Source organism: Leptonychotes weddellii, chromosome 1 (assembly GCF_054177405.1).
Source record: "Leptonychotes weddellii isolate Sample4059 chromosome 1, ASM5417740v2, whole genome shotgun sequence".
In the NCBI taxonomy this organism is placed as follows: Eukaryota; Metazoa; Chordata; class Mammalia; order Carnivora; family Phocidae; genus Leptonychotes; species Leptonychotes weddellii.
The window spans coordinates 106,117,875-106,144,264 of record NC_138369.1 but is presented as its reverse complement, the minus strand read 5'-3'; the positions used below and the strand labels follow the sequence as shown (position 1 = coordinate 106,144,264).

General features: G+C 38.5%; 1 protein-coding gene across 12 annotated transcripts in view; it reads left to right on the top strand.

The window, feature by feature from the left end:
- Positions 1-1,582, top strand: part of MECOM (MDS1 and EVI1 complex locus) — a 541,324-nt gene extending 539,742 nt beyond the window's left edge. For all 12 annotated transcript variants that reach the window (XM_081829261.1, XM_081829240.1, XM_081829219.1 and 9 more), the window contains one exon: positions 6-1,582. In XM_081829261.1, coding sequence (XP_081685387.1) covers positions 6-18 — 13 coding nt within the window. In that variant the 3' untranslated portion in view covers positions 19-1,582. The remainder of the gene's footprint in view (positions 1-5) is intronic.
- The last annotated feature ends 24,808 nt before the right edge of the window (positions 1,583-26,390 follow it).

Here is a 26,390-nt window from a genome sequence, read left to right as displayed (position 1 = left end):
CCCAGGCATATGCTATGATGTTGTCATTGTCCGACAAGGAGTCCCTTCATTCTACATCCCACAGTTCTTCCAACGTGTGGCACAGTATGGCAAGGGCTGCGGCGGAATCCAGCGCCATCCAGTCCATAAGCCACGTATGACATTACCAAGGTCGACCAGAGTGGGACCAAGTCCAACAGTAGCATGGCTCTTTCATCTAGGACTATTTAAAAGACTGCTGAGCAGAATGCCTTAGAAACCTGAAGGGTCACTCATTTAAAGTCTGGTGACCTTAAACTGAATGCTTAAAAAAAAAGAAAGGAAAAGAAAGAAAGAAAAAAAGAAACTATTTATTCTCGATATTTTGTTTTGCACAGCAAAGGCAGCTGCTGACTTCTGGAAGGTCAATGCAACGTTACTAACGTGATGCGGTGAGAATGAGCAACTTGCGGGCAGGAGGCGTCTTCGGCCGCCCTGCCCTGGGCTGTGGGCGGGCGCGAGGGCGGTGGGGATGGCGGCATTGACACGAATGAACACTCCATAGAAACGGAATTCTTTTTTGTACAAGATCACCTGCCACATGATTGGGAACAGTTGCTTTTTTTAATTACAGATTTGATTTTTTTTCCTTTGTTAAAGTTTTATGTAATTTAACCCTTTGAAGATGGAAGTAGTTGGATGAAATGCACACTCGATTATTATAGAAACTGATAACAGGGAGTCCTCGTTCCCCATTAACTTTTGCCTTCTTAAGTACATTGTGTAAAACTAGGGAAAAAGGGTATGTGTATATTGTAAACTATGGATGTTCCAGCGCTCAAAGAGTTTGTCAGTGAAGTAACCTGTTCATCACCAGTCCCGCTGTACCACTACACTAATAAAACGTTTGCCAGATCCTTGTAATAACATCTTAATTTTAGACAATCATGTCACTGTTTTTTAATGTTTAATTTTTGTGTGTGTTGCGTGTATCATGTATTTATTTGTTGGCAAACTATCGTTTGTTGATTTCAATAGCACTGTTCCAGTCGGCCACTACTTTCTGACGTCTGAGGCACGCCCCTTTCTGAATTGCAAGGACCAAGGTGACTCGACCTGTGTATGGGAGTGCCAAATGGTGTTTGGCTTTTCTTAACATTCCTTTTTTGTTGTTGTTTTGTTTTCCTTCTTAATGAGCTAAATACGAATAGATGCAACTTAGTTTTTGTAATACTGAAATCGATTCAATTGTATAAACGATTATAATTTCTTTCATGAAAGCATGATTCTTCTGATTAAAAACTGTACCCCATATTTTATGCTGGTCGTCTGCAAGCTTGTGCGATGTTATGTTCATGTTAATCCTATTTGTAAAATGAAGTGTTCCAGACCTTATGTTAAAAGAGAGAAGTAAATAACAGACTGTATTCAGTTATTTTGCCCTTTATTGAAGAACCAGATTTGTTTTCTTTTTTTTTTGTTTGTTTGTTTGTTTGTAATCTCATTTTGAAATAATCGGCAAGTTGAGGTACTTTCTTCAAATGCTTTGTACAATATAAACTGTTACGCCTTTCAGTGCATTACTATGGGAGGAGCAACTAAAAAATAAAGACTTACAAAACTGGTTATTTTTCCCACTGTGTGATATTTTTCCTTCTTGTGCAATTTTAGTTTCTCGTAGGGATCCAATGATTTGAAGATATGATGTCTGGGGCCTTGATGCCCTGAGAGATACATGGAATGTCAAACATGTGTGTATTGTTTTGAGATGACATAGGGATAGATCTTGACCCATGGGGAATTGGGACTCTGACTCATTCTTCCGAACTTTCCCCGTGCAGGGCAAAGTCAGGGCTCGTGTGCCACGCTGCAGGGTCCTGGGTCTTACTCCACGTCCATGGCGCCCATTCTAGTTAGGACAGACAGCGACCTACTGTTTTTCTACTCAGCTTTACATAGTGCATCCTAAAAGTTGTGATGATTTCTTTTTTTTTTTTTTTCAAAGATTTTATTTATTTATTCATGAGAGATAGAGAGAAAGGCAGAGGGAGAAGCAGGCTCCCCGCTCTGCGGGGAGCCCGACGCGGGACTCGATCCCAGGACCCTGGGATCATGACCTGAGCCGAAGGCAGACACTTAACCGACTGAGCCACCCAGGTGTCCCAGTTGTGATGATTTCAATTTTTGTTTTTAATTACACAAATACTCTTAACTGATTCATGAGACAAAAAAAAATGAACAAAACCGTTTAACTTTTCTATCTTCCTTCTAAGTCTCTGTCCACATGCAAAATACCATTTTTTACGGTTGTAATCCGAGTGGAGACATAATGTTGTGTTTTCTTTCTTTACTGTGACAGAAGAATGTCGAGGCATGTTGTTACAAATTCTTCAAATTAATAATTTAGCAGTTGCCCCATATTCCTTCAGGTTTGATATGCTATAATTTCTTCAACTATTTCAATTTTGTTGAAGATTGAAGCTTTCTGATATTCACTAATGCAAGCAGTGGAATTTTAATTTTCATGCACAAAATTGATTCTGTGTGTTCATGTATGTACATGCAGTGGTGAAATGTGAAGAGTGGCATTTCCATAGGATAAATTCTCTGATTGGGGAGCAATTATGAATACTTTTTGCTCCTTAAATATAATGTCGATTGTTTTAGAATATGGGAATTTCAATTTTGGCTAACTATAGAGGTTTTAACAAGGCCTGAAGAATAAATAAGTATGATACCTACAAATAGGTCCAAACTAATTTCTTCATTCATTTACTCATTCTTAGCCACATGGCCAGATACAAAGAGAATCCCCCCCCCCATTCTTCCTAAATGTCAGTAGTATAGGAATTAAATATATAGGGTATAAATATAAGAATTAAATATATAGGGTATAAATATTGATTTTTTAAAATAGAAAGTGTGTACAAGGAAAAGCATTCAGGAAATCTACGTAAGCTATAAATCTGATCTATAAAGAAGGAGAAGAAGAATCTAGTATTGGGGACATAAGAAAAGTGGGGATCTGGAACATGCTGTGCATTTTTCTTTCTTTTAAAGAGTATACCTATAAATTCGGCAGCCGTTTGAATACTCTCAATGCTACTAAATTCTTGTTAGGCTTTGAGCATAACATTTCAGTTGTTTGCTAATACTTAGTCCCTCCGAATTCCAAAAAGGCTTTCAAGCCTTACAGTTCTGCTGTTTTTTTCCATTCATTTCGCCAGCAGTCCTCCACCACGTGCCCCTGTGGGGACTGGTGAGATACGGTGGAGACAATATTGGATTTGGAAACCCAAGGCCTGGGTTTGAGTTCTGGCTCCGCCGCTTCACTGGCTTTGAGGTCTCGGGCAAGTCACATACCTCTCAAAATCTCATCTATGAAACCGGGGTCATAATACTTGCTTCTGCTGCTACTGCATTGGATTTCTGTGAATGTCCAAAAATCAAAATACGGTTTTGGAAATATTTGGTAAGAGTTCTGTCCAGGCAAAGTATTATAGAATTTTCATGGTAGTAATTAAGGAGACATAATATCTGCATGTATCTACCATATGTGTATACATATGTGTATCTACAGACACCATGCTAAGAGAAAAATTTTAGGATGTGACAGAAATCTACTTTAGACTATACAGAAGTAGATGTGGATGTTTTCTAGAAAAAAATGTTAAGAGATTATTTCTTGAACAAATATGTATCTTTGAAAAATAAAGCTCAGCCCTTTGAAAACCTAAGTTTTCAGTATAATTGTTGAGAGCTCTCAAAAAATTTAAGGACAGTCAAGAAAGCATCTTCAAAGAGTAAGCACCTTCATATTTTTATTTTCAGATAATGTCCATCAACCAACCTTATTTCTGTACAGAATAAATGAGTTCTCCATTTTTTAACTGCCTCTTCTGTCAGTGTCCTGCTGGGAATGGGCACGTCCATGACCTCAGTTAGTTACTACGGTGGGCCTGAAATAGGCAGCATTTCTCCTGTTTCACAGATGAGGAAACAGGAGCTCGGAGAGTTTAAGGATCTCGCTCGAAGGGAACGAGCTGGGAACTGGCTGGCTGACCTTCCAGGGGTGTCTGGCTCCTTAGCCCACTCTTAGCCAAGAGTCTCAGACCTCCTGATTTAGGCACAGCTAACGAAAATCCAAAAAGGAATGTTCCAAATCAAAGAAATATGCCCACAGAGAGTGAAGCTGTCAGGGATGTGAATGTGCCCGGGAGACACTTAGGCGTCTGAGTCTTGGCTGTAAAGAGTTTGAAAGGTGAGTGCCAAGCACTGGGTTCCAAGCTTTTTCTATTCAGGTTATCTCAAGTCAGAACCAGCAATACCAGTGCTTTTTTGAATGATCCTAAATGCTTCCTTAATGAGAGAAGAACCTCAGTAATCTTGTTTGCAAATTCATAGCAGGTGGCTTGAGTTTCCTCCTTACCCTTTTGGAAAAAAAAAAAATGATTTACCCCAAACCTACATTTTGAAATTATTAACATGGAATGAATTAAGCCCTTTCTAAAATGGTTAGCAGACTCATCATGAGAGAAAGCAAATGTAGAAGCAAGGGCAGTTAAGAAGTTTGGACAGCCAACAACAACAAAAAAAGAAGTTTGGAGAGCCAGGCAGCTCTTCCCCCAGAGATTTAGGCTGGGGTTTAATTGTCTATTGTATTTCACAGAACCCATTTCTGAATATAAGAGGCTGTCCTCGGTGCAACATTTATTTAGAAAAAGGATGTAGGATGGCTAATATATATATAAAAAAAAAAAATCCAGAAACTAACAAAGGCTGGTGAGAGGGTGGAGAAATTGGACGCTTTATACACTGCTAGTGAGCATGTGAATTGGTCTGGGCACTCTGGAAGGGCTTCCAGACAATTAAAAATAGAACTACCCTATGATCCAGTAATCCCACTTCTGGGTAGATACCCAAAAGAAGTTCAAAGCAGGGTTTCAAAGAGATATTTGTACACTCATGTTCACAGCATCAGCGTTCACAGGAGCTGAAGAGCGCAAGCAGCCCCAGATGTCTGTTGATTTAAACAAAATATGGTGTCTGCTATACGGTGGAATATTATTCAGTCTCAAACAAGAAGGAAATGCTGACATATGCTATAGCATGGAGGAGATGATGCTAGGTAAAATAAACCTTGAGGAGATGATGCTAGGTAAAATAAGCTAGTCGCAAAAAGACAAATACTGTATAATTCCACTCATATGAAGCACCTAGAATCTTCAAATAGAGGTAGAGAGTAGGATGGTGATCACCAGCAGCTGGGGGCAGGAAGAAATGGGGAGTTGTTTAATTGAGGGAGAGTTTCAGCTCTGCAAGATGAAAAGAGTTCTGGAGATTGGTTACATAACAGTGTGAATGCACTTGCCACTGCTGAATTGTACCTTTAAAAGGGTTAAGAGAATAAATTTTGTGTTAAGTATATTTTACTATAATTAAAAATAAAAATAAAATCCTGCTCTATCCACATGGTTCTTTAAGCTGAAAGAATCTAATTCTGTTTAACTCAAGCAGAGAAGCAAATTGCCAGGGAGATATGGGAGAACTCATAACAATTAGAGAGAAAGGTAGGGAATCAGGCCTAGGACCTAATCTAGAACCAGTGAGCAGGCAATAGCAGGAACGCATGCGCCACCACTTAGGCTGTTATAATCAAGATGAATCAATTACCACTATGTTCAGTCTTTCCTGTCACTCAGTATCCAGATTAAAATTCTAGGGGTAGACCATTAAATTGGTGCTACTTGAAACCCTACTTGATCAAGAGCACCATTGAATGCATCTAAAGGTATGGGGTACAAAAGGCCAGTTCCCACATAACTAAATTGAGAAGCTCCTCACATATAAGTGGGAATGAACGATGGATGTCAACAACCACACATCATACCACTTGATGATAGGAAAACTAACAAATATATAAGGAACAATACTTTCAGGGAAGGACACAGGATTTGGTAATTTTAAGGGTCATCAGATAAACTGATAAGCATGTACAAAATTAGGACTGCTCCAGAAATTGAAGGACCTACAATCCTCACAGGAATAATTATTCCAGAAAATTCTTGACGTAAAGATGGTTGTTATTGTGTGTGTGTGTGTGTGTGTGTGTGTGTAATGCTTCAGTCATGACTCTTACTGACAATTCTACCAAGACTGGCAAAAAATTGTAGCCAAGTAGCCATGGGTTAACCAGAATTTAAGCAGACTGATTCATAAGAGGATCTGCAAATTTTTATGGGATGCATACAATAATCATGGTCAGTAAAAACCTGAAGTGTTTGAATCAAAAGCATTCAGTCAATTAATGTCTAGAAAGGAAACCAGGAACCACTCTAAATATTTAAAGCAGAGAAGGATTTAATGCAAATGGTTACATATAAAAGCACTGGAAGCTCTGGGAAAGCAAAAGGAAGAATAGAATGCAAACTGGAGACCAGGAAGTGGCCTGCCCCTCCCCCCTCCCCACAGAGTCAGGGAAACATGGCTGCTGCCACACCAGCTCATAATTCGCCTTCACTGTCGGTGCCGAAACCCTGGTGCTGCTACTCGGGAAGGCGCCCTTCCTGCTGCCCTCTCACCTCCCACCAGTGCCTTCCACCACACCTCACTAGAAGCCAGCTGGGCAATGAGTTTTCCAGCATCCAGGCCCCAGTAATACAGAGAAACAGTGGGACTGGGGCTGAATACCAACAGATCATATCTGATGTAGGACCAGCTAAACTGAACAGATAATACTAGATTAGTGGAGAAATCCTCTGATAGCTTCCCTTTGGTTTTAGAATGGATATCAACATATCAACATGGCCTCCAGGGCCCTCCATGACCTAGACTGTGCCTATCTCTCTAGTCTGGCCCCACTTGCCAGCCTCAAACATGCCAAATGACTCTCAGTCACCAAGTTCAACTTCACTTTCCAGGACTTCACACACAGCAGTCTGTGAACTTGGAACACTCCCTCTTGTCTCTCTCTCCATCCAGAACCACCACCAACCCCCCCATTCTTAGTTGATTAAACTGATTTACTCTTCAGATTTTAACTTTTCCTTCTTCAGAGAAACTTTGCCTGATACTTTCTACTCCCCTCCACCTATGAACGTAAATGAACAGTCCTGTTGTAGTCAAAGCATTTACTACACATTTTGTGTACCTGTTACAGTTTGTAACTATATATATATCCACGAATAATTTAAGATCTCTGTTCCTAAATTTTCAAGATCCGTGAATGTACTATGTCTACTTTGATCAAGGCTATATCCCCAGTGACTCGTACGGAGTATGGCACATTGTGATTACCCTATACATTTTACTAAATTAATGAACAAATAAACGAGTTAACTGAAAGGATGTATATCAAAGCAGTATCAGTGGTTACCTCTAAAATTGAAGTGGTAAAAAATAACTTTTTAAGGTATATAGTTTTATTTTAATGCTTTCAACAAGAATGAATTATTTTATGTTTAGAAACACACATTTTTTTAATATACCTCCTGATTAAGAGACTCTCAATTTTAAGAATTCATCCTAAGAAGCTAGTTAGCATTACACACCCATATTTGTATACATGGGTGTTCATTAAAACATTAATAATCAAAAATGATTATCAGCATAGAGGTCAAACAAAAGAGACTTGCTGAAGTAAACTGTGCTGTGTCTTCATGCCCATGGTTAAGTACATGGACAGAAAGTCCTAACATATTAAATGAACAATCAAGTGACAATTGGCTGGAAGCTATAGCCTGTAACATTTTGCTAGTTAGCAGAATTATGCGTGAATTTTATTTGTCTTTTTTTTTTTGCTTATTTCCATTTTTACATTATCTAAAAGTAAACATGTGTTACTTTTTAAATAAGGGAAACATTATTATGAAGACAAGCAAAAAATTTTCTTCCAAATTAAGTAAAAAGTACAAAGAGAACAAAAAAAAAGGTCTTATCCAAGAGCGTTACGGAGGTGTTTTCAGATGGTCAGGTTGCGAGTTGGTTGAGGCCAACCTGTTGACTGTGCAAGTGACAACAGTGAGATCTACAAAGAGGGATGATGGTTTTATCCAAGATCCAAGGTCACACAGCTGGTTTCAAGCCCAAACCCACTGCTTTCTGGAACACTAAAGTGTGAACCATTGTCTCAGTAAGGAGTAGGGTATGAGCACACTGGGGTAAAATCTTGGTGTCCAACAAGGGAGCTTAGGTCAAGGGTTTTTATAATGAGCTCAGGTGTTAGATTACCTCCAAATATGCCCAAATCGACACCATGCCCTAGGTTCTGGACCTTATTTGAACTTGTTTTTATGTGTTATTAATAATTTTAAAAATGTCTTTAAGGTAATAAAGTTAATATACATAGTAAACTTAGAATTATAGTACCTTTTTCCCATATATTGATTTATGTTTATTACATTTCAATTTGGGGCTCTAACTACTCATCAGAAATCGGGCTCCTTTAACTAACTGAATGGCGTCGAGCTCATATAGGCAAAAAAGAAGTGGTCAAAAACATCTTGTGTCAAAACCCTGCTCCAATCTGACATCTCAGAAGGCGAAATTGACTTTTAATATTTTCTCTACATTATTGCTCTGCAGGATAAGATTTTGGCTTCTTCCAATCATCTCTTATAGGCAGCAGCATCTTTAAATCAGGATAAATACATCAGAAGAACAAAGAATCAGAGATTCCCCCATAGAAGCAAAGTTAACAAGGCTAGCAGGAGGCCAGCTAGTGTCGTGACCTTGTCAAAAAATATCTCCTCACCACCACCATTGAAGTCATCTTGGTCTGGAACAGTCACATTCTTTTCATGTAAGATAATCATAGAAATTTCTAGAAGCAGGGATATATTAAATGATTTCAGTCAGTTTTATTGTGAATTAGTCAATCGATCCTTTTCTGTGTGGTAGCAAGGGGAGGGGATATTTTCTGAAGAGATGAGAGTAGGGTGAAAACAGAACGTGAAGGGACCGATTGGAGGCCCTCTCTGAATGGAAGGACTGGGACGGCTGAAGCAGGGAGGGTGGCAGCAATCTGAGCATTGTTTACCTGGGAGGGGAGAAGGTGACAGAAGGGCAAGAGGAGAGTGCGGGCTTTTTGTTTTGCTTTGCTTTGCTTTGTTTTTGTCAAGGACCAATTCTTTCATCAAAATTCACTTCCTAAAAAGAAGAGTGTGGACTAATGTCTTCCATTTGACAGATTCGAAAGAAAGTAATGGAAGAATAAATTGGGAAACTCAATGAAGAATTTTTGAGAAATAAATTTATTGTGATAGCGGAAATATTCAATTAGCTCTCTGGCTTTATAAACTGCTTTTGAACAATGACAACAAAAAATATGGACCAAAGGATAAAGACTTAGGGGGCAACTCGGTGGCTCATTCGGTTAAACATCCGCCTTCACCTCAGGTCATGATCTCAGTGTCCTGGGATCGAGTCCCACATTGGGCTCCCAGCTCAGCAGGGAGTCTGTTTCTCCCTCTCCCTCTGCTACTCCCCCTGCTCATGCTTTCTAGTACTCTCTCTCTCTTTCTGTCAAATAAATACATAAATAAGTAAATAAAATCTTTTAAAGAAGAAAGGATAAAGATTTGCATTGTTTAGCTCTGAATTTCTTCAACATGGTCTTTTTGGAAAAGCATCCCCCTGTTGGCATTACCAATTTAGTACCCACTGTTATTTAAATGGGTGACATTTTCCTTACTGTTCTTTCATGTACTTAAAATCAATACTTTTCCTCTTTGTATTCTTCCTGTAAGTCCAATACATTTTGTAGAATTAACTAAAAAGCAGTTTCTAGCTCCTTTTATTTTTTCCTAAAATGCCATCCAAAGACATAAAAAAGTAAAGAATAATTAGAGAAAGTGGGATTTCCTTTTCATTAATGTTTTAATCGTTCAGAAAAGATTCAGGACTATCTCCTAGGCTTAATTGGCTACCACACTTCTTGCAAAGGCAACAACAATATGGAGAACATACAAAGGTAGAGTCAAAGAGACCTGGAATCTTAACATTTTTGCCACAAACTAGCTATGTGATCTCATAGAAGAACAGCGATTCCCAAATTTAACCATTTATATATCACTACTTTTTCCCTATATCTGTATACCATCAGTATTATTTACTTAACATTTTTCATCTTGATTCATTTTTTATACCTGATAATTTTCTTTTAAAAAGACATGTCAATAGAAAGCCACTTTCCATAAATATCACTTAATCATAAAAATAAGCACAATGAAGAACTATATTATTATTAGATTCTAGCAAGATACTTGTGGCTGATGGACTACTTCCTGGGCATATTGAGAAGCACACATTCCTGTTAGAGATGCCCACGTGACTCATTCTCTCTAATGGACTGTGAGGAGGTAGACATAGCACTTCTGGGCCAAATAAGTTAACAACAGTACTCTCTACTTTCTTCCTCTGATGTGGCAAAGAAGAAAGCTGTAGATTCTACCTGCTATAGCTCTAAGATGGTAGACCCTCCGTCCTGGCTCCTGAGAAATAATGGCACAGACCTGCTTCCATTCTGAACACTATTATATCCATTAAGATATAAACTTTGAATAAGAAATATACTTTTGATTAGCTCAGACACAGACTTTGGGTGTCTTTTTTGCCCACCGCAAAACTTCACCTATTTTGATTACGACAACACCGTGGCCTGCCTAAGACTGTGGTCTCTTTGTCTACTTGCTCTTTATTCAAAATGGGGGATATTTAGAACTATGAGAGATGTTAGAGAAATATTATCTCTAATTTGAGACTTTCTTCTTGAGTATAATCAAAAATTTGAGCATAATTAAAATGGGGATGATTTTCTTTCGTGTACTTCAAATCTATCCCTATGCCTTGAAATACACTGGGCAAAATGTGCAAACTCATTGATCCATGGTTTCCTAATCAGGTAAGTAATGGAAAATAATTGGCTCTGTGTTGATTAGAAAAGACATGTAAAGATGGCAATAAAAATTGCCATCACAATAAAAATTATGGTGGGTTTTATTTTAAAGTTACATGACATTATACAATGTAGCACATGGATGTTTTGAACTGCGAGTATTTATTCTGCACTGTTCTAGGCTCCGGGGGACATAGGAAACAGAACATATCTTGGTTGGGACAAGCCTCTCTGAGCTGGTGACGTTCATGTAGAGACCTGAATGTTGGAGAAAAGTCCTCCATGAATGATCTGGGTGAACTGTGTAGCAGTTTAGAAGGAGCAGTGTGTAAGAATCCTCAGATACCATGATAGGAGCAGCAAAAGAATGAAACTGGGGAAACCAGATAAACCAGGGAATGAGTTGTAGAAGAGGTAAAGAAGTGTCTCAGGTGGATCATGTTTTAGAGGGAGAGTCAGTAAGACTTACTGATGGTTTGACCTATGGAGTATTCAAATAGTACCTAAAATAATAATTATCATTTATTGAATCTTTAGTATGTATTTAGCACTAAGGATAATGCTTTTATTTCTTTTAACCATCACAACAATCCTGCACATGAGATAGACAGTGTTATCATTCCCACCTTATCATCTGGGAAACTGAAGCTAAAGATGTTAAGAAACTTACCCCAGATTACACATTATGTTCATAAAAGATCTGGGAACCCACCCAGGTGTATCTGACCCCAAAGGCTGTGAACTCTATCACTCTTCCATTCTGATGACAAGGGATGCTATTTTACTCTTCCACTGAATAACCAGCAATTACATTTTTTCTGTATCAACTGTATCCTGTTCTTTGTGTTTTGAATATTTGGAATTTGATCATGAAGACAGCCTAAGATATCCATGTGCTTAGGATTTTGCCTGTGTAAACAGAATACTTTGCAGAGGAATGCAAGGGTTGAGGGTTGCATGAACAGCCCAGCTATGCAGAGTAGGAAGGATGCCACTTAACTTTGAACAATTACTCACATATGTCTAGAGCATGAAAACTATTTGTTGGTTTCCTACAATTATCCATGGAACAGTGCAAGGTTCTGGGTCACTTCATGGTAGGTGGTTGCTTTCCAAACAAAGTCATTTCTGTGTGTACATGGGTTTGTGCGAGCATGAGGGGGAGAGGGAATGAAGGGGGGCAAGTAAAAAAATAGATGGATTAGAAGCTCACTAGTGCCATGTGGCACCATCAAAGTTGGTTTTAAAGACAATTGCAGTAAAGTGTGTTGTAGCAAGAGGAAACACAGTGCAAAATGCCCATGGTTTGAACCAGACATATAGAGATAAGGATTACAGCTCTCTTATTAGGTAATGAGTTACTATGGAGGGGGGTATGGTAATAACTACCACATAGTAGGGGAAAGGATAGCAAACATTTGATGCATATGAAGAGTTTGGTGCATAATCCATGTTCAAATAATAGTAACAATAAATGGTCTGTATTGAGTTTCACTACAATCTCTCCTATTTTTTGTTTTTTTCTTTTCAATTTTCATGATTTCATTCATCTTTTTTGCATAGACTGTATCTGCTCATGGTAAAAAATCAAAAGTTATAAAAGAGATTATAATAAAAAATAAATTTTCTTTCTTCTCTTGTATCCCAGCGACCTGGTTCTCCTTCACAAACAAATCCAGTTGTAATATTCTTAGATATCTTTTCAGAAAACATGCATATCGCTCCTTTTATTTCTCCCAGAAGTGGTAACATGTTACATACTCTTGGATGTTTTAAATTTACTTTATCTTGGAGATAATTGCATATAAATTCAAATAAAGTTCTCTTCTTCTTTTTCTCCCTCTCCCCTTCCTCTTTGTCTTCTTCTCCTTTTTCCGTATATAGCATTCCATTGTACCATAATTTGACTGACCAGTTCCCTACTAATAAACCCTTAGGGGTGTTTCAAATATTTCACTGTTGCGAACTTAAATGAATATCCTGGTAATAAGTCATAAAATTACAAGGTCAAAAAGTGTGGGCATTAGATTAATCTCTAAAGGGTTGTCATCAGTTTATATTTTCATCATTGTTTCCCCATACCAACACAACAAATAATACAATATTTTGATCTTTGTCAATCTAAGATGATAAAATATACTGGATCTTACTATGAGTGAGGTTGTGTGAAATTTTTGTATGTTTAAAAACTATTAATTTTTCTTTTTATGTAAAGTGTGTTTAGTTATCTGTTCCTCTCTTTTGTTGAGATTTTTATTGAGTTACTGGTTTTGTTTTCTAAGGAGCTATCTACTTAAACAGCCTTTTATTTGTGATATAAATCATACTTTTAACATCTTTTGTGATCTTCTGTTTCACCTTGCAGAGATTATTTCTGCAGTGAAGTTCATTGATCTTTTCTTTTCTTTTCTTTTTTTTTTTTTGCTCATACATAGACAGAAATTCCCATTCTAATTATTTTTAAATTTTGTTTTGATCCATCTAAATTCATTTTGTTATAAGGAGTATCAGGGATTCTCTTTAGTTTCCCCACCACCTTTTGACAATAATTGACCTTTTTTATAACTGGCTTCAAATGCTGTCTTTTCATATAGATTTCTCTATGACCATGGTTTATTCTGGGGGCTTTCACTCTTTCCACTAATCAATCCAGAAACCTTTAACATGCAATTTTATTTTTTTTTTTTAAAGATTTTATTTATTTATTTGAGACAGAGAGAATGAGAGACAGAGAGCATGAGAGAGAGGAGGGTCAGAGGGAGAAGCAGACTCCCTGCCGAGCAGGGAGCCCGATGCGGGACTCGATCCCGGGACTCCAGGATCATGACCTGAGCCGAAGGCAGTCGCTTAACCAACTGAGCCACCCAGGCGCCCCTGCAATTTTAATCAATATGGCTTTTTAATAAGTTTTATGGTAGGGTCAAAGTTATTCTGTACAACCATGTGAGTTGTACATGGCTCATTTTCAGAATCATTTTTTACATAAACTATAAGGTTAGTGATGGTACCTTCCCTTTTGCCCCCAGGAATTGTTCAGTGCATAGCCAACATAACTAATATTTAACTTTTTCAGAATTTCCCAACCATTACTGATTGCTTATTTTTTAAAGGAATTTTAGAATCAGCTTATACAATTTCAAAAAATCTTATTGACCTATTTTTTTTTTTTTATTAACTGGGACTCATTCAATACACAAATTAATTTACAGAGAATTGACACCTATCTTACACCATATCACATATTAAAATCAATTCTAGGTGAATAGCATATCCAGAAGTAAGGGCTAAACAACAAAACTTGATTAACATATGGTTGGGATATCTTCATGACTTTAATGTAAAGAAATTTCTTAAATGGGATGCAGAGTTCTAACTAAAAGGATAATTGGTTAGAATATTTTGTGTTTCTCAATCAATAAGAAAAAAGATGGACAACCTCAATAGAAAAATAGGCAAGAAGCTTAATTAGACACTTCACAAAAGATGGTATCTGAATATTCAATGTCCTTGAAAATCAAGGAATACCAATTAAAGCTTTAATAAGATATCCCTTCACACACACCAGAGTAACTAAAATTAAAAAAACTAACAATACCGAGGGTTGATAAAACCTGGAGCAATGGCAAGTTTCACGCATTGCTGGTGGGAGCGCAAGTTGGTACAACCATCTTAGAAAATTGTTTAAACATCTATGAAAATTGAATGCAGGTATTACTTGCTTTTTGAAAGTTCATGTTAGGCCACTTTGCTTTTTCAAAAGACCTACATTAGTACCTGTTTCTGCTAACTAAAAGGAATCCAGAGAAGATTTTTCAGTTTTACGAAAAGAGGTGAAAATTTTATAACATTCAGTGTTTGTTTTGCAGTGAGCCCTTATAGAGGCAGCACACACCTCCAGAGGTGAGAGTGGAGCCACCAAGCTCCTTCCCAGGGAACTACACTCAGCATCACGGCATCAAGCTGCCATAGTTTTGAACTGTGTCTGTGAGCCTCTGTGCTTTATCTTGATTTATTTTGTGCATTTGTTAACAAGATGTGTCTGTCCTAAGGTATCAGAAAAGCCTAAAAGCCTTTTTTTGAGTCTGTGAATGCTAAAAAAAATTTTCAATATAATTAATGGTAATTGCTTCTTTGTTGTACTCCATTTCAACTTACAAAAGGTTTTATAAGAATGCTCTACTTTCAGATGGTGGGGGAAACCTGTATATGCTATGCCACGTGAGCCAGCTACTCAACAGACATATGTACATATATGCATCATAATTCATGTACAAAGGTGTACGCAGCAGCATTATTCATAATAGCTCCAAACTGTAAACAATCCAAGTATCTATTAGCAGTAGAATAGATAAATATACCAGTGATTGTGGTATTTGAGGACAGGTAACTACTATTTAGTGTTCAAAATTAATGACTGCTGCTACACGGGATAACATGGGTGAATTTCACAAAATATAACTTTAAGAAAAAGAAGCTGGATGCAGGGCACCTGGGTGGCTCAGTCTGTGAAACATTAGACTCTTGATTTTGGCTCAGGTCATTATCTTGAGGTCCTGGAATGGAGCCCCACATTGGGCTCCCTGCTCAGCAGGGAGTCTGTTTGTCTTCCTCTCCCTCTGTGCAAGCACTCACCTTTTCTCTCTCTCTCTTTTTTGAATAAATACACAAATCTTAAAAAAAACTGGATGCAAGAGAATACATACTGTATTATCTGATTTATATAAATTAAAAAAAAGGCACTACTCTTCATTGATAGTAGTAGTGAGGCTAGTTGTCACTTTTGCTCAGGAGGGAAGGGTTCATAATGTGGAAAGTGAAAAAAGGAACTTCTGGGTGCTAGTATGCTCTATTTCTTAACCTGGGTGATATTTACATGGGTGTGCTCACTGTATGATGATTCACTGAGGTGACACTTATGATATATGCCCTTTTCTAATTGTGCATTAAAATACATATATATGTTTTCATATATATACACATATAGCTATAGGCTTTTACCTTAATTTGCTTATTATTAAATTATTATAATTTTAAAAAGTCAAATTACTTTATATACCTTGTAATAAATATTTTTAAAAATCCATTGGCCTCCTGTCTGACTCCCTTTTCCTGCTTTCATATGCACATAATTTCAAGCCTTTTAGGTGTTTAAATACTCATTTATAAATAATGTTTTCTATTGCTATTTATTAATTGGTTTAAATTTTAGATACTATCCTCAGATTCCTGTTATGGAAAATAAGAATCTAGCTGCCCTGCATAATCTCTCCATACTTTTTCCTCCTATCTTCCCAACATAGGTATATAACAATTACTAGGTAGCTCAAAACTAAGGGCTTAAAATTATGATAATGAGTATACTTTATGTATACTTATATAAATATTATCCATAGCTGACCCACGCATTACATTTTATTATTTATTAACTCTTATTTTCCTGGAGTTAATGCTTACTCTAAAATCTCTCAATTCTCTCTAAATTTTTAAAACCCATTCTGAGAGTTCTTACTACTGAATTTTTTCTAATTTAATGTACACATTTTATACATTTCCTCTAAAGTTATTTTTCATATTTATTAAACTCTGAATCATTTAACTATTATCATTATATTGAAGAATCCTCAAATAGTTATATTAGTATACAAACTCAACTCGTTTTCCATAAAACTTCCTTCCATGATGTTTCCTCTGTACTTTGGTTTATTGCATCAACTAGTAGAGACTCCTGCATCTACCTGAGCTGCCACGTGGAACCTAAGGCCTGTCAGTTCCTCCTCACTAAGTTCTCCTGTATCTGCTCCAGTGCCTTCTTGCTCCTTTTTTCATGCTGACTCTATGTTATTCTAGTCCTCTTTGTCTCTGGTCACTTACCTGGATGACCAAGTAGACTTCTGTCCTATTTCCCGGGTTCCAGTCTGTCCATACTCCCATCAGCCCTTCATCAGCAAGTTCATTTTTTCGAATCACATGTCTGATCTGATCATATATTTTAAAGACATTTATAATGTTATGCTAAAAAAACAATGAGATAGCATGGGGAAATTCTTGTGATATCATGTTAAAGTAAAATGTCAAAAACAGAACTGTATATGTAAGTTGTCATGAAAATTTTATAAAACTTAGCAGCACATTGGAAGAAAATACATCAAAATGTTAATTGTGTATGTGGGGCCTGGAGGGATTTGTAGGTCCCCCTACCCTGCATTGGAGAAAAATGCTGACTACCATGAAACTATCCAAGGGCATAGACACAAAATTCTACCCCAGGAAGTCTCAAGGTGATTCCAGACACCAACATGAAGCCTACATGGTGTGTAGTTCAGTGAGGCAGACAATGGAGGGAAACACATTCTGGACAAAAGAGACTGCAATATAAGGGCCCAGAGCCATGAGGAAGAATTCTGGGTTCAGGGAAATGTGAAGAACTGTTTGGATAGGGAGCTGGATGCAGCTGGGGAGGAGGTAGCAGATGAAGCTAGAGAAGCCAGATGACCCAAATCCCTAAAGTTTTGTGAAAACTTTTATCCTGTAGGTAATCATGAGGAGCCACTAAAGAGTTTAGCAGTGCCAGAATGTAATCAGATTTAGAATCCAGAAAACTCTCCCTAGGAGAAAAGACTGCAGTGGTCAAGACTAGAAACTCGTAACACAATTAGTTTAATGGTTCTCCAGCTTTTGCAACTGCTGTGCATAGTAACAAACAAAAAACAAAAACAAAAAGAAAGCAAAAAACATCAAAACAAACAGAAACAAACAAACAACTTAAATTGTAACTCAAGTGAGTCATAGTAAGAAAATATATATTAGGTCTCCATCTCCATTTCTGGCACAGAGCCCCTAAAGCCCTTGGAAGTTCCTCAGTGATGAGAATGAGAAAGTCTCTTTGTTATGTTAATGAGACGACTTTAGGAAGCACCTAAGGATGGGGGCTGGTTGACAATGGAGCCAATTCTGTGATTAGAGGGTTGGAATTTTCAGTTCCACCCCTTGACCTCTGGAGAGGGAAGAAGGGCTGGAGGTTGAGCAATTGCCAATGGCCAATGATTTATTCATTCATGCCTATGTAATGAAGTCTTCATAAAAATCCAAAAGGACAAGATTCAGACAGCTTCTGGGTTGGTGAACATGTGGATATTCAGAGAGAGTAGTGAGCTTGAAGAGGGCATGGAAGCTCTGAGTCCTTTTCCCATACTTTGTTCTGTGCATTGTTTTCACCTGGCTATTCCTGAGTTATATCCTTTTATAATAAACCAGTGATCTAAAAAGTAAAATGTTTCTCTGAGTTCTGTATGCCAATGTAGCAAATTAATCAAAGTCAAGGCAGGGGGGTCCCTGAAACCTATGATCTATAGCCACTTTGTCAGAAACACAGGTAACAACTTGGACTTGTGATTTGCATCTGAAGTGGGGATAGGGGCAGTCTTGTAGGACTGAGCCCTTAACCTATAGAATTTAATGCTATGTTAGGGTAGGTAGTGTCAGAATTGAGCTGAATTGTAGGACAGCCAGATGGTGTTAGAAAATTGCTTGGATGTGTGGGAAAACTTCCTCCACCCCAAAACACACACAGTGGAATTAATGTAAAAATCTATACTAGGTAATACATATAATCTATGTATCTGTACATATGAAGTGTATATACATAAGTATAAATGAATCAAAAGTTTCAATAAACAGCATGATCCACTACAATGATTTGATAACCACAAATAAATCTCATTCTAGAGCACGATACTGAACTTATATATATATAATATATAACTTATATATAATGTATTATTATAATAATCCATGTGGGAAAAAGCGAATATGTGTCAAAAACTAAACATATCCTAAGAACTGGAAGAATGGAGAAAAGGGACTGGCAGTCAAGTGGGATTTAAAAAGTAGTGTCAATAGTAGTAAAGGAATAGATATGACACATAAAAAAAGAATACTCAAGAATAATTTCAGATATTTGTTTGAAAAACGAGGTAGATGGTAGTGCCATTTGTAGAAGTAAGGAATGTGATAGGAGAAACATGTATGTAGGGGGATGAAGAGTGAATAATGAGTTCAATTTTGGCCATTTTGAGTCTGGGGTGCATGTGAGACATTCAGATGATATTGCCAATGGAAAGAATCGCCCGGATATAAGAAACTGGGTCTAGGCTGAGACCCATTGATGTCACTTACAGATTTGGAAATACAAATCTATACATGATAGGGGAAAATGTAGAATGAGAAGAAAATAAGTTCTAGGATAGAACTCTGGGAAATATTACCATTTAGTTGAGTGATAACAGACTACACACCCAAGAAAGACAACTAAGAAAGGGCAGAGACAAAGGGGGAACACATGGAGAAAGTTGTGGGACGCTGAGGAAGGAGAATCTGGAGGAGGGATTGGCCAATAGTGTCAAATGGAAAGAACTGGAAAAGGATCATTGATGACTAATAATAAGTGTTGCAAGAGAATAATAATTATAGGAGACCAGTTTACAGCAGCTTGCGTGGGTCACATTAGCAGGCTGGGCAAGAGTATCAATGGAGGCAAACACACCAGATGTCTAATATCCAAAAGCTGTGAACTAACAGAATAAACTGTTAAATATATTCTACCCTTCTAACTTGATAAAAAGACCTATATGGCCACGTATTAGAAGACCAGACTTGAATTTTGAACACTTGAATTCTTCAGAGCTCTGCCCTGGAATGTAGTAGCTTGGAGAGGTCAACCCAGCCTACAGGAGCCGCCTCTTTTTCCCTTCCATTCCTATAACCTCCATACTGTGAGGAAACCTACATATATACATATGTGTGGTCACACAGCATGTAAGCCCAAATTCCATCCATACCTCTTTCCCTGCCAACATTCACTCTATGACTAACCCTTGGCCCTTGCGGCGTGCCCACCAGTAGTGTGGGCTGCTCTTTAGAGCGCTGACTGCAGAAGCACCCCCACACCACAAAAAAAAAAAAAACCCATAAAAAAACAGGTGAGCAAAAGCATATTTACATGCCTGGGGAAAGAAACTAACCTTGGGAAAGCAGTTAAGAGCTTGAAAAGAGTGTGAGTGACTGACAGATCAAGCCCCTGTAGGAGATAATAGGGGTCAGGATGTAGCTCACAGCAGGAAAAGGAAGAAGCTTTGGCCTCCCCAGGAAGGGAGGGAAATTATGGATACAGGTTTATTTATAGGTGAGAGGGAGTTTGATCATGCTCACACTTTATGTTTTCATTTTCTCTGTGAGCTAGGAAACAGTGGTTGGGATTGAAGATGGATGAGGAGAGGAACCCTGATGAATACAGTTGCTTTTCTAGAAAATTCTCCATTTCAAGAGCAGGGAAAGGTGCTCAGAGATGAGCAAAAGACCAGCAAGTGGCCAGCAGGACCAAGAGGAATTTGGAATAAAAGGATTCCATTTTGCTACAAATTGAATGACTGTGGGGTTTTTCTTGGCTGTGAAGGAACAGGACACATAATGTTCACTACAAGGTAAATGCAGGATCTTGCTCAAAGGTGGTTTGGTGAAAATTTAGTGGGTAATTACATGATTATTTTTGAGATTTCTCCTTAATATCAAGTCACAGAAAATGGAAACGGAAAGGATCTCCTTCCTCTCCCCTAGCAAGATGACTTGATGTAAGGGACTCCAAGAATGCATGCCTCATTTCCAAAGTCCAGGGTGAGGGAGAGATCTCCACTTCCCTTAGGAATTATTTCATAGCCTAACAGTTATTGTAGTCAGGAAGGTTATTTTTTCTCTTCCTGATATTTAGTCCAAATTATATTCTTCTTAATTTCAACCTATTATTGTTAGTCATTTCCTCATGGTTAACTTAAGAATCTCTATCCTTTCCTGGTATTTGCACCTTCCAAATATTATGTCGACTTATCACCTGACCTGGTGATAACTGTTTAAAAATATACATTTTTGGCTTATATAGAGGATGATGGTTTTATATCCTATAAACACACTATACATGGATGTCTAGGGACTTGTGAAAATACACTTCTGTGTGAGTGAAAATATGTAGGCCATATATACCTGATATATGTAATTATAATCTTCATAATCATTCATTTTAGATTTGCCAACTTGCACATGTGGAAATGTTCAATTTGTAATGTGATTATAACACAAAAACAAAGCATGTTTGATACCTGTGGCTTGGTCATTTCATGGTAAGTGCAGAAAATTTGAAAAACCATGTTACATTTCATATTCCTGGCCAAGTCAAACTCTGAAAGTAGCTCTATAATTCTTGGGGAATCTCTTTAAGCAGACTTGTGTCAAGGCCAATTAGAATCCAAACAGCCTTTCTCTAATTGGGGTGAGGTATGCAGCTGAATAATTCTGTCATTAAGCAAACCCCTTTTAAAGGTTACAACTCCAAGGCAAACCTCAGCCCCAGGGCTGAATAAACAAAGGAGGGTAGGAGTGCAGCATTCCACGACTGGCATCTTCACCCCATGAACCCTGGAGAGGGGGGTTTTGGATTTCTTTCTATGCTCTAGCCATATACTTCTCCCTCCACCCCTTGCCTTTTCCCATACCTGGCAAAAAGAACAGAATGTAAATGGAAATTTTCCATGAGCTTTTGCCTGGTCAAGAAGCCATATTGTTTTTTCTTCTGGGAGATAAGAGTATCTTGGGAATTCTACAGAACTGGTTCAAATTTGGGGTAGGTCCATGTCTGCAGTGACATTCTTGGCTTATCCCAATTTGAACTCTTCTTTTTCAGACTTATCTTCTCCTACCTCTCCTCTAGTCCCCAAGCTCCAGCCATTATTTACTACTACCCTTCATGGAATATTATACATGCCAGTCCTTATCTATCTATCTATCTATCTATCTATCTATCTATCTATCTATCTATCATCTATCTAATCTATCATCTATCTATCTTTCTCTATTTATCTATCATCTTTGTTCATGCTATTGCTTCTGACAGCAATACTCAGGCCTTCACAGAACTCATAGGCTTAGAAATTTGTTGTCCTGGTTCAAACCCTGACTCCATCAGTTATATGACTGTGTGATATTGGGTAAGGTATTTAACTTGTCTAAGTCTCGCTTTCCTTAACTGTACTAGGATTACTTTAATATTAACCTTACAGTTTTTTTGTGTGTATAGGGGGATTAAATTATTTTATACTAAGTGACTAATAATAATAAAAATAATAATACCACATCTTGTGGTGTAGGTTGGGAATCCCTGAGAAAGAGACTTGAAATAAAGATTTGTACGCAAGAAGTTTATTGGAAAGTGAAGTATATTAGGAAGTGTTCTAGGAATCAGTATGTTTGGGAGTGAAGGAGGTAGGACTAGGGGGTGAGAAATGTTGAACTGTGATGCAGTTATGACAAGGATTTCAGCCCATGGCCGTGAGAGTTGTCCCAAATTGGGGCAAGGGGGCTGGTCCTTTATATCTGGCATCAGCCAGTCACTGGATGAGGGCTGGTCATAGGAAGGAAACATGGTCTTGGGTAAGATGGCTCCATTCAGCTGAGAGCAATTCCCAATACAAGAAGGACTAAATAATTAGTACTGAAGTCGGAAAATATGTATAGCCCATCCCAGCATCCATAGAGACCATCCTTACTTAGTATGGCCCAGATCTGGGAGAAGCTCCTTCCTGATTCTGATGGACACGTTTTCCTGGAGAAACTGGAAAGAAGAATGCTAGCACAATGAGCTACAGCTGCTCCTGCCATAGCTGGTATTGAGGCTGCACTGAAAGTCATCATCTCCCACCTCTATCACCCCTTTAAGTTCCCTCGGCTAGGACATATGCTGCTCTGGGTGACTTACCTTGTGGGAATGACCCGGACTCTCATCTCTTAGGCCTAATCTCAGAGTTCTGATCTCATGGTCACCATGCCTTTCTCAGTCTCTGCTGTTTAACTTCTCTTACCACCAAAGTTGGCAAGGGTTATCAAGACACACCCAGGTGGATCACATGAGTACCAAACATACTCTCCTTTGCCCTTTTTGTGTGATGGCAACTCTCTCTCTTCCTGATAATCAGGGTTAATTATCCCTGCTAGCAAAGTCATCTCTTATCTTCCTGCTGGTCTCTCGGCATGACGAGCCCAAAGTGACGAGGTACCAGCAGTTCCCTAGTGAAAGCACTTCCCTGTGGGAATCAGGGCCTCTAAACTTACAGGTATGGAAAGCACAAATTTCCCAAGTCACTTGTAGTCATGGTAGTGGGGCCACTCCTATTTCTACTCCTTGCATCTTGGACTCAGGTATTCTATGTATTGAAGACAGAGCACCATACAATGATCATACATTTAGGCTATATACTGCATGAATGAAGATGGTGTTCCATCCTCACAGTGTAGATCTCCAAACTCACCCCTTCACATACTCTTTCATCATTCTGTCAGGCCAGCTAGGTGGTACAGTATGTGATATGACCAGTGGATCCCATGGTCATGTGGCCGGTGCTATACTTGCTTTGTTGTAGAGTGTCCCTTAGTCCAATGTGATGTATGGGATCCCGTGTTGGTGATGAAACTCTGTATACCCTCAGCTAATGGTGCTGGTGGAGTCCTTCAAGCCAAAAAGGCAAATCCATACTTAGAATATTTGTTGATTCTGCTCAAGATTAATTGTTGCCCCCTTCAATGTAGAAATGTAGAAAAGATACAGTATTATCAACTTCCCACCAAAATTGTTCTCCTTGAAACATGGTACCATAGAGAGGACTTGGTATTGGTCTCCACTGATGGCAGTTTGGATATTTGGAGTGGCAGTAGCTAGGTCAGCTTCAGTGAAGGAGAGCTCCTGCTTTTGGTCCCATGCAGAACCTCCATTCTTCCCATCAGCTATTCCATTCATAAATCTATTGTGCAAGAACTGGGGCTGCCAATGATAGGAGGGGTGATGTCCACTGACTGAATAGTTTTACTTTGTTGTTTAGGAGCCTTACTGTGGCAAATGTCTTCTGAGTGATGTTATGTGATACAAAGATCTTCATACTTCATGACTGCTCATGTTAATCCATCCCTGTTCCTTTTTCCTATACCTCCCTGTTCCTGACTTGCTGAACTTTCTCTGTCAGGTTCCAAAATAACCAATCAATTCAGTTACAAGGCTGTATACTTTCCAATCAGGACTACTTAAGTTTTTATACAAAGTGGGTAATCTGGTGACCAAAGTGACCAAGTTCACTGCTCAGAGCTTCTCTCAATAGGAGAATTTCCTGTTACCACTCTTTTTCAGTACTTCCCATTAGTGAAGCAGTAGCATAGTTGTAATTCATTTTTGGCATGTAGAAACAATTTGAGCCAATCCCTCCATGAAACTACTTCAGCAATTTCTCTCCTCCCTCATTGGGTTGTAAAGGACTTCCCTCCTATCACCATGTGATCATAGATATGAGCTAAGGAAGAGATGCTTGTACAAGTGTTGTGTACCATGGGGGGGGGTCAGGCCACATGCTTATGTAGTTTTTTGGTGCCCTTTTGTTTTGTCATCACAACCCTAGATGTACCAGTTCCATCTTAAAATAAACTACTGCTAGAGCCATCCAAATTTATGATTTGGTGAGTCTAGAAGAGCCAGTTTGTGGTAGGCAGTTCTGATCACCTGGTCAATTTATATACCATGACCAGGTATCTACTATGGCCTAATAGCATTCCAGGAGCTAGTATCCTAGAGGTACATAATTCTCATTTGCAAATGACATTGCTTTGCACGAGAAACCCAAGGATCTACATTGTGATATTCCCATTGGGGTTTGCCATAAAATTCATATAGCATCTCTACCTTCCACAGATACCTCTCATACCATAGGGTCTGCAGCATCATGTGACCCAAAAAGCAGGGCCACTTGCATCATAACTTGTACCTTCTATGGAACCATTTCCTGCTCCGGATTTATTCACAGAGGTCAAACTTTTGTGTATCCTGGTATTTGAATCAGAGCAGTATTCCCAAATGTAGAATATTCTACCTCCATAACTCAAAGAGGCCTACAATGCATTTTGTTTCCTTCTTAGTGGTGAGAGGTGTCAGATGCAGTAATTTGTCCCTTTACATTGGGTGGGAAGTTCTGACATGTCCCAGATAACTGCATCTCAAAATCTTTTTTTTTTTTTTTTAAGATTTATTTATTTATCTGAGAGAGAGAGAGAAGGAGAGAGGAGGGGGAGAGAATCGCAAGCAGACTCCTTGCCCAGCGTGGAGCCAAATGCAGGGCTCAATCTCACAACCCTAACATGACCTGAACCAAAATCAAGAGTTGGATACTTAAACATCTGAGACACCCAGGCACCCCTCAAAATCTTCACTAATATATATAGCAGATCTCTGAATCTTCATTAGGTTTATTTCCAACCTGGAATGCATGTGGCTCATCAAGATGTCCAACATATTTACCTCTTCTTGATCGTTCTGTCTAATTAACATGACATCATCAGTATGTTGGACCAATGTGATTTTCTGCAGAGTATTTATATGGTTCAGGTCCTTTGGGCAATCCTCTGATGAGAGCGGGGGAGTTAACATAGCCCTGAGGAGGACAAGACTATACATATATACTATTGTCTGTCTCAAGTGAATGTGGACTGTTCCTGATCTTCCTTTCTGATACAATTAAAAGAGAACGCATTTACTTGATCAATGGTCATATTCAATACACCTAAGGCTTTACTAATCTGCTCTAGCAAAAATACCCTATATGGCATAGTGACTACAAGTGGGGCTACTACTTAGCTGAGTTTCTAATGTCCATTGTCATCCTCTAGGATACATGCTTTGCCCAGTTTCTGAACCTGAGCCTACATCATTCACTTGGAAAAAGGTGAAAAACAAACATTTCAATAACTGTTAAATACACTCTCAGCTGCCTCATAACCTTGGTGCTCATTATAATAATTAATCCCACTTTGCTTCTGTTATAATTTTGCCTCCTATCATCCCCATTGTTATTAGGGAGCACAGTTCTATAGAAGTATCTCTTATCATCAGCATGACCTAGAGAGGACAGCCACCACTGAGCTCAGCAGTGCTGGTTTACCCTCTGACCTGTGCATTCCTTATCATCTTGGGAAATAGTGTCCTCTGGCCTTCCCACAAAATAACATGCCCATTTCTCCTGGCCATTTTAATTCCTTCTTCCTTGTCTGCCATAATAGCCTGGGGGTAAATGTACCTCACTTAGATGGGCCCTATCGACAAATTTCCAATAGCCATCTTCACAGCATATTACTTCCATTTCCCAAGGTTGTGTGCCAGGGTGTTAAGTCCTGTGTAATGGTAGAATATTCCCATATTAATATACTTTGGCTTATCCAATTTTGTATTCCACCTTCCTTAATCCAGCATCCTCAGGATCCCGTCTTGTACCTATGGGTACATGTTGGTTAGGTCCTGCCATGCCTTTAAAATAGACTCTTTCCTCCCTTAGCATACCCCAGCTCTTCCCTGGTTGGATAATACTGAGGCTCAACTTTAGTTGTTGGCATAGCAGGAGGTAGATCCTGAGAGGGGATGGGTTGTCCTACAAGGTAGAAACCTTTGCATCATTTTCAGGCAAGG